A 13,314-nucleotide genomic window follows, 5' to 3' on the forward strand; every position below is an offset into this window, starting at 1 on the left:
CTGGCCGTGAGCGGACCCACATGCAGTCAAACCCATCGACAGTGCAACCTCATGCAGCCAAGCGCTAACCACCCACCCCAGCCTCTGCAAGAAATCCCACCAAACCCTAGCCTCCTCCTCTGGTGGGTGACTATGCTGGAGAAGGCAAAGGAGAGGAAGATCTGACTGATTTGGGTTTCTGAAAGGCTGCTGGGGATGCTGGAGGTGGCACTCCTGCAAGCCCTGGGTAAACATCCACTGCTGGGTGCCTGCTCTGCCCCGTATAAAGCCATACCCTAAAGCAGTGGTGGGCTAACGGGGAGGCTGAAGCTGCTCTTGGGAAGACTGTAAATGCCACCTATTGATTCTGCCAGAGCTCAGCAATGTTGAGCATTAATATGCTCTGAAATGGTGATGCTCCACCCCAAATTACTGTAAAGCATGGGACACTGCGATTCTGCCACACAAACAAGAACTGCAAAGTGCTTCCTCAATCACAACCAAAATACCTTCATCATCTTCTGCTCCTCCAGCCTGCCTCCAGTGACTTGCCAAAGCAAGGTAATCCATCACCTGGAATTTCAGGCTCTGCAAGTTCAAACAAGAACAAAAGCAAGGAACAGTCTCATTTTCAAAATATCTACTGCAGATCAATAAAAGCACAAAAGAAAAAAAGCAGCAGTGTCCCCTGACACCGTGTTAGGGCAGGGTACATCCCATGAGTCGGAGCACCATTTCCTGCAGTTTTATTTGTTTCCCAGGGAAAGTCTTACCCAGCCCTCCAAGGCTTGTGGGCTCTGACAGCCCAGCACAGGCTGGTGCCGTAGTAGGCTAAATGGAAAAGGCACTGGAAGTCCCAGCAGCATCTTTCTGCTCCTTCCCACTGATCACAGAGGATTGCTACAACATTTATATTTCATTTTTCATAGTGCATTTTTACTATTATGTCTCCTCTGTATTTAGCTGGCTGTGCTGTCTTGATGTGTCTCAATCTGTAACACGTCCTCACTCCCTGGTACCCAGGGCGACGCTGTCATCTGTCCACAGTAAAGCCTGCAGAGTACGGCCTGGAGCAGCACTGCAGCCCGATCTCCTGAGTCCCATCAGGGCCAGGGGGCTGCATCAGGGATCCCCTGCGCCTTGTCTCTTCTCCAGGTTGAGATGTGTGACCAGCTCCTGAGGAGCTCCCACACCATCACCGAGCTGCTGCCTCCTCACACCTGGTGACATCGGTGTGGGCAGGATAATTTGAGCTCCTGCTCTGTGGTGCACGTGTGTGACCTGCTAAGCAGCTTCTCTCTCCTACCCAGAGGCACTTGTCAGAGGCAGAAAAGCTCCACATTGTGCAATCCTGTACCCGTGGCAGTGGGCTGGCATCAGGTCTTCGTGCCAGCGGTGGGCTGAAGGGGACATGATTTAGAGGACCGTGTCCCTCCCACGCTGGCAGCAACCAAGAAAGGTGCTGCTGGGCTGATTTTAAGTTTCAGGTGGGAAGAGGTCACAGCATTGGGAACAGAAATGACTCACAGCCAGCTGTTCAACAACCAATCTCCCTCCAAAAACAAGGGAGGGGGCAGAACAGCCCCGCCAGCTGGGGACACGTGTGTCACTCCGTGTCACAAGCTCACATTCTGCGATGGCTAATCCCTGCCAAGCCTCTGCATTTCTAACTAGGGTCCTCAGCCAGAGCCCCACCACCACGTGTGGTCACATTCCCCACAGTCTTTCTAGGCTCCGATGGCGATGGAGCTGCAGCAGAGGAAGGCACCGCGGGTTCATCATCCTCGGGCAGCCCGCCGGGTGCTGCACCCAGAGTGAACTCGGTAACAAATGCACTCAGGCGGCAGCAGCCAGAGCTGAAAAGGATGTGACTCCTGCATGAGTCGCTTTGTTTTACTTCTGATCAGACACTTGCTTTCTGTTTGAATTACAGGCACTTTACTCCTTCAGGAGCTTTTCCAAGGAACCCATCCGAGTTCAGTAGCTTTTGACTCAGCCAAGGTGTGATACCAATTAGTCAGCACTGACCAGTCTAGAATGATCATGCTCGATTAGTTTCCAACTTCTCTCTCTGGAGTTCAGAGGAGCACAAAGGTAACTGGCAATCGGGGCAGAGCACTGCATGCAAGAACACTTAATCTCTTGAAACACAAAACCTCCATTAAGGAAAAAGGATGCTAACTGAGTATAATTTTATAGCTCGAGCATATCAAAATTCAACAATACTTAATGCTGCTGTTGCATTTTTCATTGAAGGATTAATAAATGCCTGAAACACAATTCCTGAAAGCACATTTGCTATACAGGTGGCTGCTATTACAAGAGGGGTGATTTGCTCAGTGATGCCGAGCAGGATCTTGACACAGGGGAGGGCAGACTCCAGAGTCCCAGTCCCTCTGGCCCCTGCCTTCCCAGATCTGGGATGAAACCTCCCATGCTTTCCATCCTTAGGCCAGGTACTGCCTGCGTGCGTCTTGTTAGACCCACACAAACATTTGTGGCAAAAACCTGGAAGGTGGCACGAGACCTGGAGCTGGAAGTGGGAAAAGGGAAACTGGTTTTGTCTGGGGTAAGAAAAGCTGTCCCATGTCATAACTTTTTGACAACTCTCTCTGCTGATTTCAGTAATAAAACATTTCCTCCACCTAATCTTTCATTCTCCATTTTAATTAAAACCTGACCAGCAAACCACCTCCTCATTCCAGCATATGCAGACGATTTAAAACACCTTCTGTGCTAATTGTCGTATTTTCTTTTAAAAGCGTTTCGGGAATTTCTAATGAAATTCCAATTCATGTCCTGAAAACTCTACACCTGCTCTGAAAGCGAATAAAACTTTGAACTGAAAACTGGCTGGCCTAGTTTAGGTTTAAGTTCCAGTTACCCTGGGAGCAGTGCGCCTCCAACTCAGCCTACTTAAGCTGCTGCCGTCTTCTGTGGCCCCGCTACAGCACGCACCGGGCCGGTGGCAGCTAAAGCAAAGGCTGTCACTATTCGCCCTTAGGTCAGAATTTTCTTTTTTTTCCCTGCCAGCTCCCTTCCACATGCTCAGATGCACACAAGCTCAGCACAGGAGCCCGCATTTATAGCTCAAGCATATCAAAATTAAACAATACTTAATGCTGCTGTTTTGTAGGAGGCAGCTACCAGCAGCACAGGAGCCCGCACGGCGCGGGGGGTCTGTGGCTGCCCACCTCCCGCAGCACAGCCCTCCCCAGGCGCACACCGACAGGGCAGCAATGCTGGCAGGGTCAGCGGGCTGGGAAGCCTGCCTGCTTCCACCAGGTTCGATAAAGTTATCCTTGCAGGGGAACATCTTTGGTTTTGTCACGTCCACATTTTCTAAAGGGGAAAATATTCCATTAGGAAAGTGTCCGGCTGTTTTCTGCAGGATTTTGGCTTTTCCAGGCTATGGTGATGGAGCAGGGAGGGGGTCTCTGCATTCCCACTGTTGCCAGCCAGTGAGCCCCTCTGCACAGCTACCCTGCCTCCACCTGCAGCCATCGCTGGCAGAAAGTTTAAACCAATGGGGTATTTAGGAGCCCCCTTAAAGCCCTATATCTGCCCTGACACTGCAAGTGGTGACTGAAAAGGAGATCACGCTATTTTCTGCTCCTGGCTGCCAGCTTGTTCCTCCACCCACCTGCTGGAATTGGAACAAGGGACTCACCATGCATGGGGTTTGATCCTGCCAGGGTAAAATACAAGTGTTTTGCCCCATCTTTGCTCCCCTCCCCGGGTGGCACATCAGGCTGGAGCAGGTGAGCACAGCCCCACGTCCCAGCACGCCCCACCGCAGAGCTCGCGCTTACCAGTGACAAAGTTCAGCAGAGCCTGACCCTTGTCCCACACGGACGTGTGGCAGATGAGGCAACACATCCTTCCACCTCAGCAGTGCTCTTGCTGAGACCCACTGAGATGATACTACACTATATTTTGGGAAATGCCTCCAAGAAGCAGAGGTCAGCTCAGTGTTTTGGCTCAAGTTTCCCCTCCACAACTCTACAAAACCCAGAGCCATGGGCTGGGCTTGGGAAGGGACCTCCAGCAGCCACCGAGGCCAAGGTGCCACTCGCCGTGGGGCTGGCCTCCCACACTCACAGCTCTCGAACAAAAGCATTGTGTTAATTGCATTTGAATGTCTTCCTCCAAGGTAAGTAATACAAAACGAAAAAAAAATAATATTTTGGATTCAGACAAAGGAACTTGGCCAGGCCTTCCACAGGTCAGCTGGAGGACCACCAGGGTGCAAAACTGCACGAAACGGGGTGATATTAGGTGCAAAGCACCAAAGTCCCTGTGGCTGTTTCTCTGTGACCTCCTCCTCTCCAGGAGGCAGCTACCATTCCTCTAGATGGCACAGCAGAGCTGGGTCACCACAGCTGAGCCACGTGGCCATCCCACACTTCACATTTACCTGGCTTCACTCTGTGCCCATGGCGGCTCGCGGGGACGCACCGAGCAGGCACGCAGTGCTTCAGTACAGCGCAAACTGCCGGAGTAATGAAACCAAAGTTTTATCATTTTATTCATTTTTAATAGGGACAAGCCCTTAATATGCCTTGCTGGCCTTTGGGGTTTCCTTTTCTTTTTATACCCCATTTGACTCAAGTGTTTTGGGGGAACAACGCATACAGCATACTTGTGCCTGAGCAGGCCAGCTGTCCCAAAGATTCCTTGGAGCTTCATATGGAGATGCTCTGGCAGCAGGGGCTGGTCCTTACACCACGATTGTTTCCCTTCCAGCACCTCCCAGCGTAGCTCTCCCTGCCAAGCCACCAGCACGCACCCGCGGCATGGCCAGCGCCTGCCATGCCCCTGCGCAGGACGTGGCCACGCTGCCAGCATGGAGCTGAGCGCCGGCCAAGGGCCACAGCTGAAACCAGAGCCGAGCCACGTGCAAGCCCCAGGGCTCACAGCCCGGGGAGCGACCCCTCTCCAGCCCTTCTGCAGAGCTGGAAATGCTCCCTGCTCCTCTCCTCACGCACACCCACCCATCGCGTCACTCCCGGTGCTCTGGTTCCCGACAGCAGCACCAAGGTCATCCCTGTGCGAAGCAAGCCGTGCAAGCAGGCGACTTCACTTTGGGCTCCTGCAGAGCTGCCCCGGCGCAGCAATGGTTGCAGCGCACCTTCGCCTGCGCCCCCGAAGCAAACTCAGAGCAGCGTTACACGAGCTGGCAGCTCCAGCGCTGCGCACCAGGCATCAGCCAAGCTCAGCGCGTGCGAAGCCGGTGAGTGGAGCCAGGCTGCGGAGCATCGTCTCACTGAGGCACCCCGAGCAGTCACACACCTGGGCCTTCCCCCAGCCAGCAACATTTAGGTTAAGCCTGAAGTGCTCACACTGCTTTACACATTCAGGCAGAGCCCTTCTTCCAGATGACGTTAAACTCCTGCAGTTCTCCCAGCTATAAAGCCTGGTTTAATCAACGCTGCAATTAAACCTGACAACCTCCTTGTGCAGACTCTCCTAAATAAGATTAGGAACAGCTAAAATTAGTCTAATTTAGTGTTAATCATTAATCCTTTTATCTACTCTTAATCCAATTTAAATGTCCACACAACGAGCTTGCACAGACTTTGTTACTCAAATTCAAAACAAAATTGAATTAAATATTATTTAATTAAATCAACACAATCTGAGTGCTGCTATAAGAGGCATTTGCCACAGATGACTATCAGCTGCTTGGTTAATGCTTAGAATTATCCTGAGCTCTGTGCTCCCCCCACAGCTCCAGCTCTTAGTACTTCAGGATTGCACGGACATCTCCATCAGTATTTAATGAATTAAAAAGTACCATTCCCAGCCCTCATGTTGGAAAAGAGACCTTGAAATAGAAGGCTCGGGAGGCAAAGAAAATCCTGCCTCAAAAAAAAACAAACAAACAAAAAAAAAACCCCAAAAAAAGCTAAAAGAAAACCAAAAAAAAAACACCTCAACTTTTTTTAGGCAAAATGTCACTACTCCAACACTTCACACTGACCTTTGTTTCTGGGGCTGTGCACTGCACAGACATGCTGCTTTCGAGTGTTTGTGCAGGGCCTGAGCAGCTCACACTGCTCATCATGCTCTGGGGCTGGAAGGCGAGAGCACATCTTACACTGCAAAGAGCTGGTAGCCTCGCCATGCAGCCAGCCCTGGCTGGAGGTACGGTGACCTTGAACTTTCCCTGTCTAATTGCTGTCTCCTTCAGCTATCGTTTCTGCAATGGTCATTTTTCAAAGCGTTGCAGAAGAAAAAAACAGCTTGAATGCAGGAATCAGCTGCAACCTTTGCTGCCAAGTTGGCAGAGAAGATAAGGACCTTTTATTTAAAGAAAAAAAAAAAAAGCAGACGCTGAGGAGGGATAGACAAGTCTTTAGCAACTTTTACAGCCAGTCCTGCAATCCAGTTTCCTAAGCACATTCAAAACTTGCAGAAAAATCCCCAAGTTTTCACCAGCAGTGTTTCCTTGGAGCGCTCTGCTTGCTGTGCAATGCTCTCCCGCCCAGGGCGGGTGCTGCGGGTGGCAGGAGGGGTGGCAGTGGGGAAAGCCACCAGCCACCCTCCCACGTGCGGGATGTGAGGAGCGAGGGGTGACTCACTGCTCCACACATGCCCACAGCAGAGCTCAGCAAGGAAGGGGGGGGACGACCAAAACAAAACCCCAAACAAACTCAAGCAGCTTGTCCCTTTGTGAGGCGGGACAGTCAGCGCCCGCGTTCCCACCGTCAGGAGCCAAGTGGGGCGTTAATGCCCAGAACCCCGGGCAGGGCAGGAGAAGATGGCAGGAAAACAGCATGGAGGAGTGCAAACAAGAATTTGGAGTTGTGACCCCAACAGAAGCCAGACTTTAGGCTGGTTTTAATTACTGAATCAGAGAATGGGTTGGAAGGGACCTTAAAGATCATCTGATCCAACCCTTATGAGCCAGTTCAGTGATTTTCGATCAGAATTTGGGCAGTATCACCTCGCAGGGCAGGTTTCCAGAAAGGAAGGTGTTCAAAACCTCTAATGAAAGAAGGAAGTTCTCTAGCTAATGAACACACACTCCAGCAGTTCCCCCATTTCTCAGAGCTCTCTTCTGCCCCGTCCCACACCCAGAACAGAAGCGGTGCTCAGCCTCGGCTCTGCCAGGCACACGGATGCGCCAGCTGCGGCACCAGCGATGTCGCAGCAGCAGCAGGAAGGGGAAACACAGCCCCAGTCATTCACATCACACGGAGGTTTCTCCCAGGTGGGCCAAGATAAAACCCAGCTCAGCAGCATCAAACCCCCATTCCCTGTGCCACAGTCCTTTTCCATGTGCTGGGGGCACGGAGTAAGAGAACCCCCATTTTTCTCTGCCTGGTTTGAGGACAAGCCCCCTCCAGCTCCAGTTTGCTTTGGGGGCCGCCTGCCCACCGTCCGGGCTGTGCCTCGCCAGGGTTCGAACACCCCGGGGTGCCACTCCAGGAAATCCAGCCTGGGGAGCCGCTGGGCTGCAGCCTCCTTTACAGCATCTTCCGAAGGCTCCCTCTGAGCCTTCACCTCTTCCCACACACCAACCGCTCCTTAAAAACACTGCTATCGCATCAGCTCACACCGTGGGGTAGTTTGTATTGCTGCCCTGGCAGCACAATTCCCACCCTCAGCCACACGGATCACGTGAGAAATCTGCCCAGACACCATCACCTGCCATGCGAAATCAGAAGTTGTAAATCCCAACAACTTCTTGCGGCTTTAGCAACTTCCCTAAGGTCAGCAGCCACTGAAATGCATATGGCCCTCCCAGCCAGTGCAGTATATGTGTGCTGACGGAGCCAGCAGATGATGTAATTTGCTGTGTGTTATTGATGCAACGCTCTTCGGCAGCAAGCCAGGGAAGAAGTGTGACAGTGGAGCCTTCTGTTTTTTCCCCAAAATGGAAATGTGCTGTCCTTTAGGTGAATCACAAGGAGTGACACAAGTGGGTATTACAGAGTTTCAGCATCAAGTGTAGGAAAACTGAAAAACAGGGTCTTAACAGTAACTTTCACTAGCTTGGGAATTCCCAGTTATTCTCTCATTTCCAAGACATCAATGTGCTGTCACACGTCACGTCTATCTGCTATCTAATGGTTCCCTTTGCCATGAACCACCTATAGAAACCTTTAACGTCTTCACGCCTTGTCCTGGGTAACGCCTTTGCTACGCCTCCCCAAGGCACTTTTTTTACCCACTTCACTGCAAGAAAGGGCAGCAAAGCAAAGACACCTCTTTGCTGAATGGGACCATGCACAAACCAAGCTCTAGACCCAAACGCTGTAATATTTTATGAGCTATGGGCACAGACTCTCTCCCTTGCTCCAAAGGGCTGGCTCAGCAAAGCTCCTGCTAATATATTGAACATTTCTTACAGAAGCAGGCATGGAGCTGCACTGCAAGTTGCACGTATGATGTCTTGGCTCTGAAATCAGACTTTGAGGTCAATTTATTTTTTGGGGGGTGGGGGGAGGGAAAGAGTAATGAGTTTTGTAGAAGAAGAAAAGAAGAAGAGAAGATGCAGAGAAGATGGAGAGAAGAAGAGAAGGAAAAGAAGAAGAAAAGGAAAAGAAGAAGAGAAGGAAAAGAAGAAGAAAAGGAGGAAGAAGAAGAAAAGGAAAAGAAGAAGAGAAGGAGGAAAAAAGGAAGAAAAAGAAGAGGAGAAAAAAGAAGAGAAGAGAAGAAGAAAAGGAGAAGAAAAGAAGAAGAAGAGTTGAGAAGAACAGAAGAAGAAGAGAAGAAGAAAAAGAAGAGGCAAGTGAGTAAGAACAGAAGAGAGGAAGAAGAAAAAGAAGATAAGATGAGGGAAAAGAGAAGAAGAAAAGGAGAAGAAAAGAAGAAGAAGAGTTGAGAAGAACAGAAGAAGAAGAGAAGAAGAAAAAGAAGAGAAGATGAGAAAAAAGAAGAGGAGAAGAAGAAAAGAAGAAGAGAGGAAGAAAAGAGAAGGAAAGAAGAGAAGAAGAAAAAGAAGAGAAGATGAGAAAAAAAGGAGAAGAGAGGAAGAAAAGAGAAGGAAAGAAAAGAAGAAGAGAAGATGAGAAAAAAGAAGAAGAAGAGAAGAGAGGAAGAAAAGAAGGAAAGAAGAGAAGAAGAAGAGAAGATGAGAAAAAAGAAGAAGAAGAGAAGAGAGGAAGAAAAGAAGGAAAGAAGAGAAGAAGAAGAGAAGATGAGAAAAAAGAAGAAGAAGAGAAGAGAGGAAGAAAAGAGAAGGAAAGAAGAGAAGAAGAAGAAGAAAAAGAAGATGAGAAAAAAGAAGAAGAAGAGAAGAGAGGAAGAAAAGAGAAGGAAAGAAGAGAAGAAGAAGAAAAAGAAGAGAAGATGAGAAAAAAGGAAGAAGATAAGAGAGGAAGAAAAGAGAAGGAAAGAAGAGAAGAAGACAGGGGAATAAAGGAAAAAGAAAAAAGAAAAAAGAAAAAAAAAAAGGAAAGAAGGATAAAAAAAGAAGAGGGGGGAGGAAAAGAAATAAAAAGGGGTTTTTTTTAGCCTGGCCGGATCAAGGGCAAGCGCGGCCAAGGCGGCGGGGGGCGGCCCGTGCTGGCGGCTGCTCCGGCCCCGCCCGCCCCGGCCCCGCCCGCCCCGGCGGCCATATAAGGCGGCGGCGGTGGCGCCGGGCAGCAGCTGCCGAGCCGAGCCAGCCCGCAGCGCTCGCCCACCGCCCCGGCTCTGGGTAAGGGGGTGCGCGGGGGCACGCCGCGGGGGGGGCGGCTGTGAAGGGTCCGCGCTGCCGGGCAGCCCCCGCCGGGGCGGAACATCCATCACCCGGGCGCGCTCCGAGCGGGGCGGGGGCGGGCGGGGGGTCCGAGCGGCGCGGGGAGAAGCGCCCGGCGGTGCCTGACGTGCCCCCTCCTCTCCTGCAGAACCGGCACCCTCCGAGCGGCCGCCGGGAGATGGAAACCGTGCAGGAGCTGATCCCCTTCGCCAGGGAGATGCTGAGCCAGAAGCCCGGCAGGAAGATGGTGAAGCTGTACGTGCTGGGCAGCGTGCTGGCCTTCCTCGGCGTGGTCATCGGCCTGGTGGAGACGGTGTGCAGCCCCTTCACCGCCCAGGGCAGGCTGGAGGAGGAGGAGGAGAGGACACCTGCCCCGAGGCGAGGGCAGATGCTCGCCCAGAAACGGGAGGATGTGATCTTGGGCAAGGGCGCGAAGGCGGCGGTGGTGCAGAGGGCCCTGGTGACCAGACCGCATGCGTCCTGAGCGCCCCACGCACGAGAGACTCTGCTGTCTGCTTGTACCCGCGGTGGTTCCAGCGAGGAGGGAGAAGGGCTGCCTGGAGGAGACCACCGGGCTCGGAAGGAGTGAACGGTTCTATTTGCTGCTGTGCAGCAGTGGGGGGAAAAATACCTTTTGTTGGTATAAAAATGTGCAAGATGCACAGCACGGTTTCTTATTTTTCTTACAGTTGCATTTTACAACATTTTGCAAAATCAATAAATATTTTATACAGTACCAGTGCTTTCTAGCTATGTTTATTTTCAAAGCCTTCTCACCGATGGGCAAATTGGTTTCACTTGTGCTTCTGGCTCCACTCCGGGGGCAGCTGGGGGGCCCCAGGGAAGAGCTGAGGGTGGTGGCCTCACCCTCCCCATGAAGCCCCCCTCGGTGAGACCGCTCTGGGAGCAAGTGGGCTGGTGGTCCTGTACCTCTGGCAGCACCTCCCTTCTGACACGGGCCATTGGGGAAGGGGGGCACTTGTCTCACACGGTGACAGACATGCCCAAGTTGAGAGAGGGTTATCTGGGTTTAATGGCACAGATCTGTGCCTTGTGCCCAGAGCTATTTAAAAAAGCCATCCTCCTAACAGGCTACAGCTGCTGCACAGCTGAAAAAAAAAATAATTTAAATATTCTATCTTTTCTGGGCTCCCTCACAAAGCCACTACAGCCATCTAATACAGAATATACTAGCTAGAGTAATACTAGCTTCCAGGCTTATTGGGGTGTCACAAATGGAAAAATTGAAGCATGGAGACACACAATGGCACAGTCATCCTGGAGGGTATGGAAACACATCCACACTTCAGGGCTGCACCCAGAGCACTGCCAGACTCTAATATTGGAGGACTTTCACCTATTTAAAAATCTCTCCCAGACTTGGTAAGAATCTGTTGCATTCAGGACTATGTCACGTTGCTCAAATTAACCCTCCAGACAGCTACAGCTGAAAGATCCTGCCCAAGGCGCAGAAGGGAAAGAGTCCTGCCAGTCATGACTGGGGCAGAAAATCCCTCTTAACCCGCTCAGTGGCAGAGACAGGGGCAGCAGGGCAGAGGCAGGAGCAGGCTACACACCTTGTACACAAACTGGGGGGAGATGTACCAGCAATATGCCACTATTTAGCTAAAAGCAAAACAATTGACACAAACAGCAGGAGATTATGGAAAAGGAATGCTGCCTGACACCGGTGCCGAATGCATGGCTCTTCCTAGAGCTGCACAAGTTAAGATCAGAATCCCAGCACATAAGAACGCAGACAAGTTCACCCTTACATTTTCATAATGTACAACCAACAATCGATTTTGTTGACAATTATTTCTGTTAAAATAAACCCAGCAGCACATTGCGGAGGAGGAGTCTTACCGAGTCCTCACAAAAACTCTTCAAGCTTTGAATCAAGTATGAGGTTCCTTTTCCTTATGGGGAAAAGAGGAGAGTCCAATTAAAAATGGCCTTCAAGAAACACTTCATATAGTCCCTGACCAAGCCTTCGGTCTCTGGCAAGGTTGAACAATCCAACACCTCATTGATACCAATGGTAATTCCATAGGGAAACAAGAAAGGAGAATTCAGGCCTGAAGAAAGCCATCAGCTGATGAATCTCTGTCATCCTCCCCCTCCTCCCCAATTCCAGCTTTAAACAGGTCCTACGCTTGCAGCACACCCTCAGGGACAGGGAAGGCTGACCTGGAATTCCCTGTGGCACACTTACTGCATGGATAAACCAAGGGCCTGAATGTCTGTGGCTGCGTCCCAGTACTTATAGTTAAAATTTGTCTTTGCAATTCACGAGCTTTCGGAGTGACTCTGCCATGCTCCATTGCCGGTGTGTGTGGATGCTGTCTGCCAGCTGCAAACAAAATTACTGCCAGGTCTGAGCTCTCACGCGTTACTGTCATTTAGAAGCATCACTGCTGCGACAAGCAGAGCTAAACAGTTGACAAACGGATTAAACTGAGATGACAATCACGTCTTTGTCCAAGGCAGCTGCAAACTCTGTTAATCACACTTCGGTTCCCAAGATTAGGACTTCTCTACAAGTTATAGCTGTCTCATCCTGCCCTAGGAGAAAGGGAAGATTTTAAAAATGAGGAGATAGAGCTGCCCAGCTTGTGAGTCCAGAGGCAACCAGGGAGCTCCAGGTGAACGCAGCCAGGCTGACCTCCACCACTTCTGGCTCTGGACCTCAGGTTTGCCTTCACACCACATATGTGGCCTCCTCACATCATGCCAGCACCCTGCTGCCCACATCTCCTCTCCACAGTTATCTAGTCACAGGGTTTATGAGCTTAAAGCAAAGAGGTTTGTGGAACAATCAAAATAGCTGCTCCTAAGACAGCTAATGGGATTAGACAGCTAAACCACCGCACTGCGCCAGCAGTTCTGGAGCCAACTTGGTAAAATCATGTCCTGCAGAAGACAATCTCCTGCCTCTTGACGTACTGCAATCTCAGAGGTCATTACCACCCACATATTACCCTGAAAGTTCAGCCTGAGAGGTCAAGCCTACGCGTTACCATTTCCACGGCAGATTGCACTGATATTAGAATTGCATTGATATTAGACAGCACCCGCTTTCTGCAGAGTGATGAATTAGACATGTATTAATGTCTGATTTTACCACAATGACCATATAAAGTCTTATTTAAAACCACACAACAATAAATTCGGGGTGCATGGAAGCTTGGTAATCCATTTAACATCACTTTAACTATGATGAATGACGGACTTGCCAGGTGCAGTAGATTAAAAAGCTTCAGCAAACTTCCCTGCCTTTAAACCACGGCACGACTCTCCAAACCGGCCTGTTTCCCAGCCCCATCTCCAACCCCTCACAGCTCTATCCTGACACCAGACAATCGCAGCAAATCCTGGCCAACACAATGGCCACAAATGCAAACCCATGCAACCAGCAAAGAACATCCACACACGTCGGCAGCGGAGCACAGCAGAGTCATTCCGAAAGCCTGTGTGTGAACTGCAAAGGCAAATTTTAATTGTAACTGCTGGGATATACCAGAAAGCAACCAGATGGAATAAGATGTACAGTCAGTACTAGTAAGGACACCTGAGGCAAGCTATGGTGTGGAAGCACATGGAGCATTTAAGGCTAAGTTAAACTGAAGTCCTGAGGGATAAGC

At 50.5% G+C, this 13,314-nt stretch overlaps 2 protein-coding genes across 4 annotated transcripts in view; one reads left to right on the plus strand and one right to left on the minus strand.

Annotated features, from left to right (window-relative positions):
* The window catches only part of LAMB3 (laminin subunit beta 3), a 32,285-nt gene extending 27,813 nt beyond the window's left edge, over nucleotides 1-4,472 (minus strand). For 2 of the 3 annotated variants that reach the window (XM_037410644.1, XM_037410643.1), the window contains exons 1-2: nucleotides 3,650-3,744; nucleotides 489-567 (exon numbers count right to left, since the gene is read on the minus strand). In XM_037410644.1, the coding sequence (XP_037266541.1) occupies nucleotides 489-567; nucleotides 3,650-3,727 (157 nt within the window). In that variant the 5' untranslated portion in view covers nucleotides 3,728-3,744. Of the gene's footprint in view, nucleotides 1-488; nucleotides 568-3,649; nucleotides 3,745-4,396 lie in introns of those variants that run through there. The other variant, XM_037410645.1, reaches the window with a different exon arrangement.
* Nucleotides 4,473-9,543: 5,071 nt separating this feature from the next.
* On the plus strand, nucleotides 9,544-10,406 carry G0S2 (G0/G1 switch 2). Its single transcript, XM_037410476.1, has 2 exons — nucleotides 9,544-9,628; nucleotides 9,819-10,406. The coding sequence occupies exon 2, from the start codon at nucleotides 9,849-9,851 to the stop codon at nucleotides 10,152-10,154; it is 306 nt and encodes a 101-aa protein (XP_037266373.1). The 5' UTR covers nucleotides 9,544-9,628; nucleotides 9,819-9,848; the 3' UTR covers nucleotides 10,155-10,406.
* Nucleotides 10,407-13,314: the final 2,908 nt, after the last annotated feature.

This window comes from Falco rusticolus, chromosome 17, assembly GCF_015220075.1.
Source record: "Falco rusticolus isolate bFalRus1 chromosome 17, bFalRus1.pri, whole genome shotgun sequence".
Taxonomy (NCBI): domain Eukaryota; kingdom Metazoa; phylum Chordata; class Aves; order Falconiformes; family Falconidae; genus Falco; species Falco rusticolus.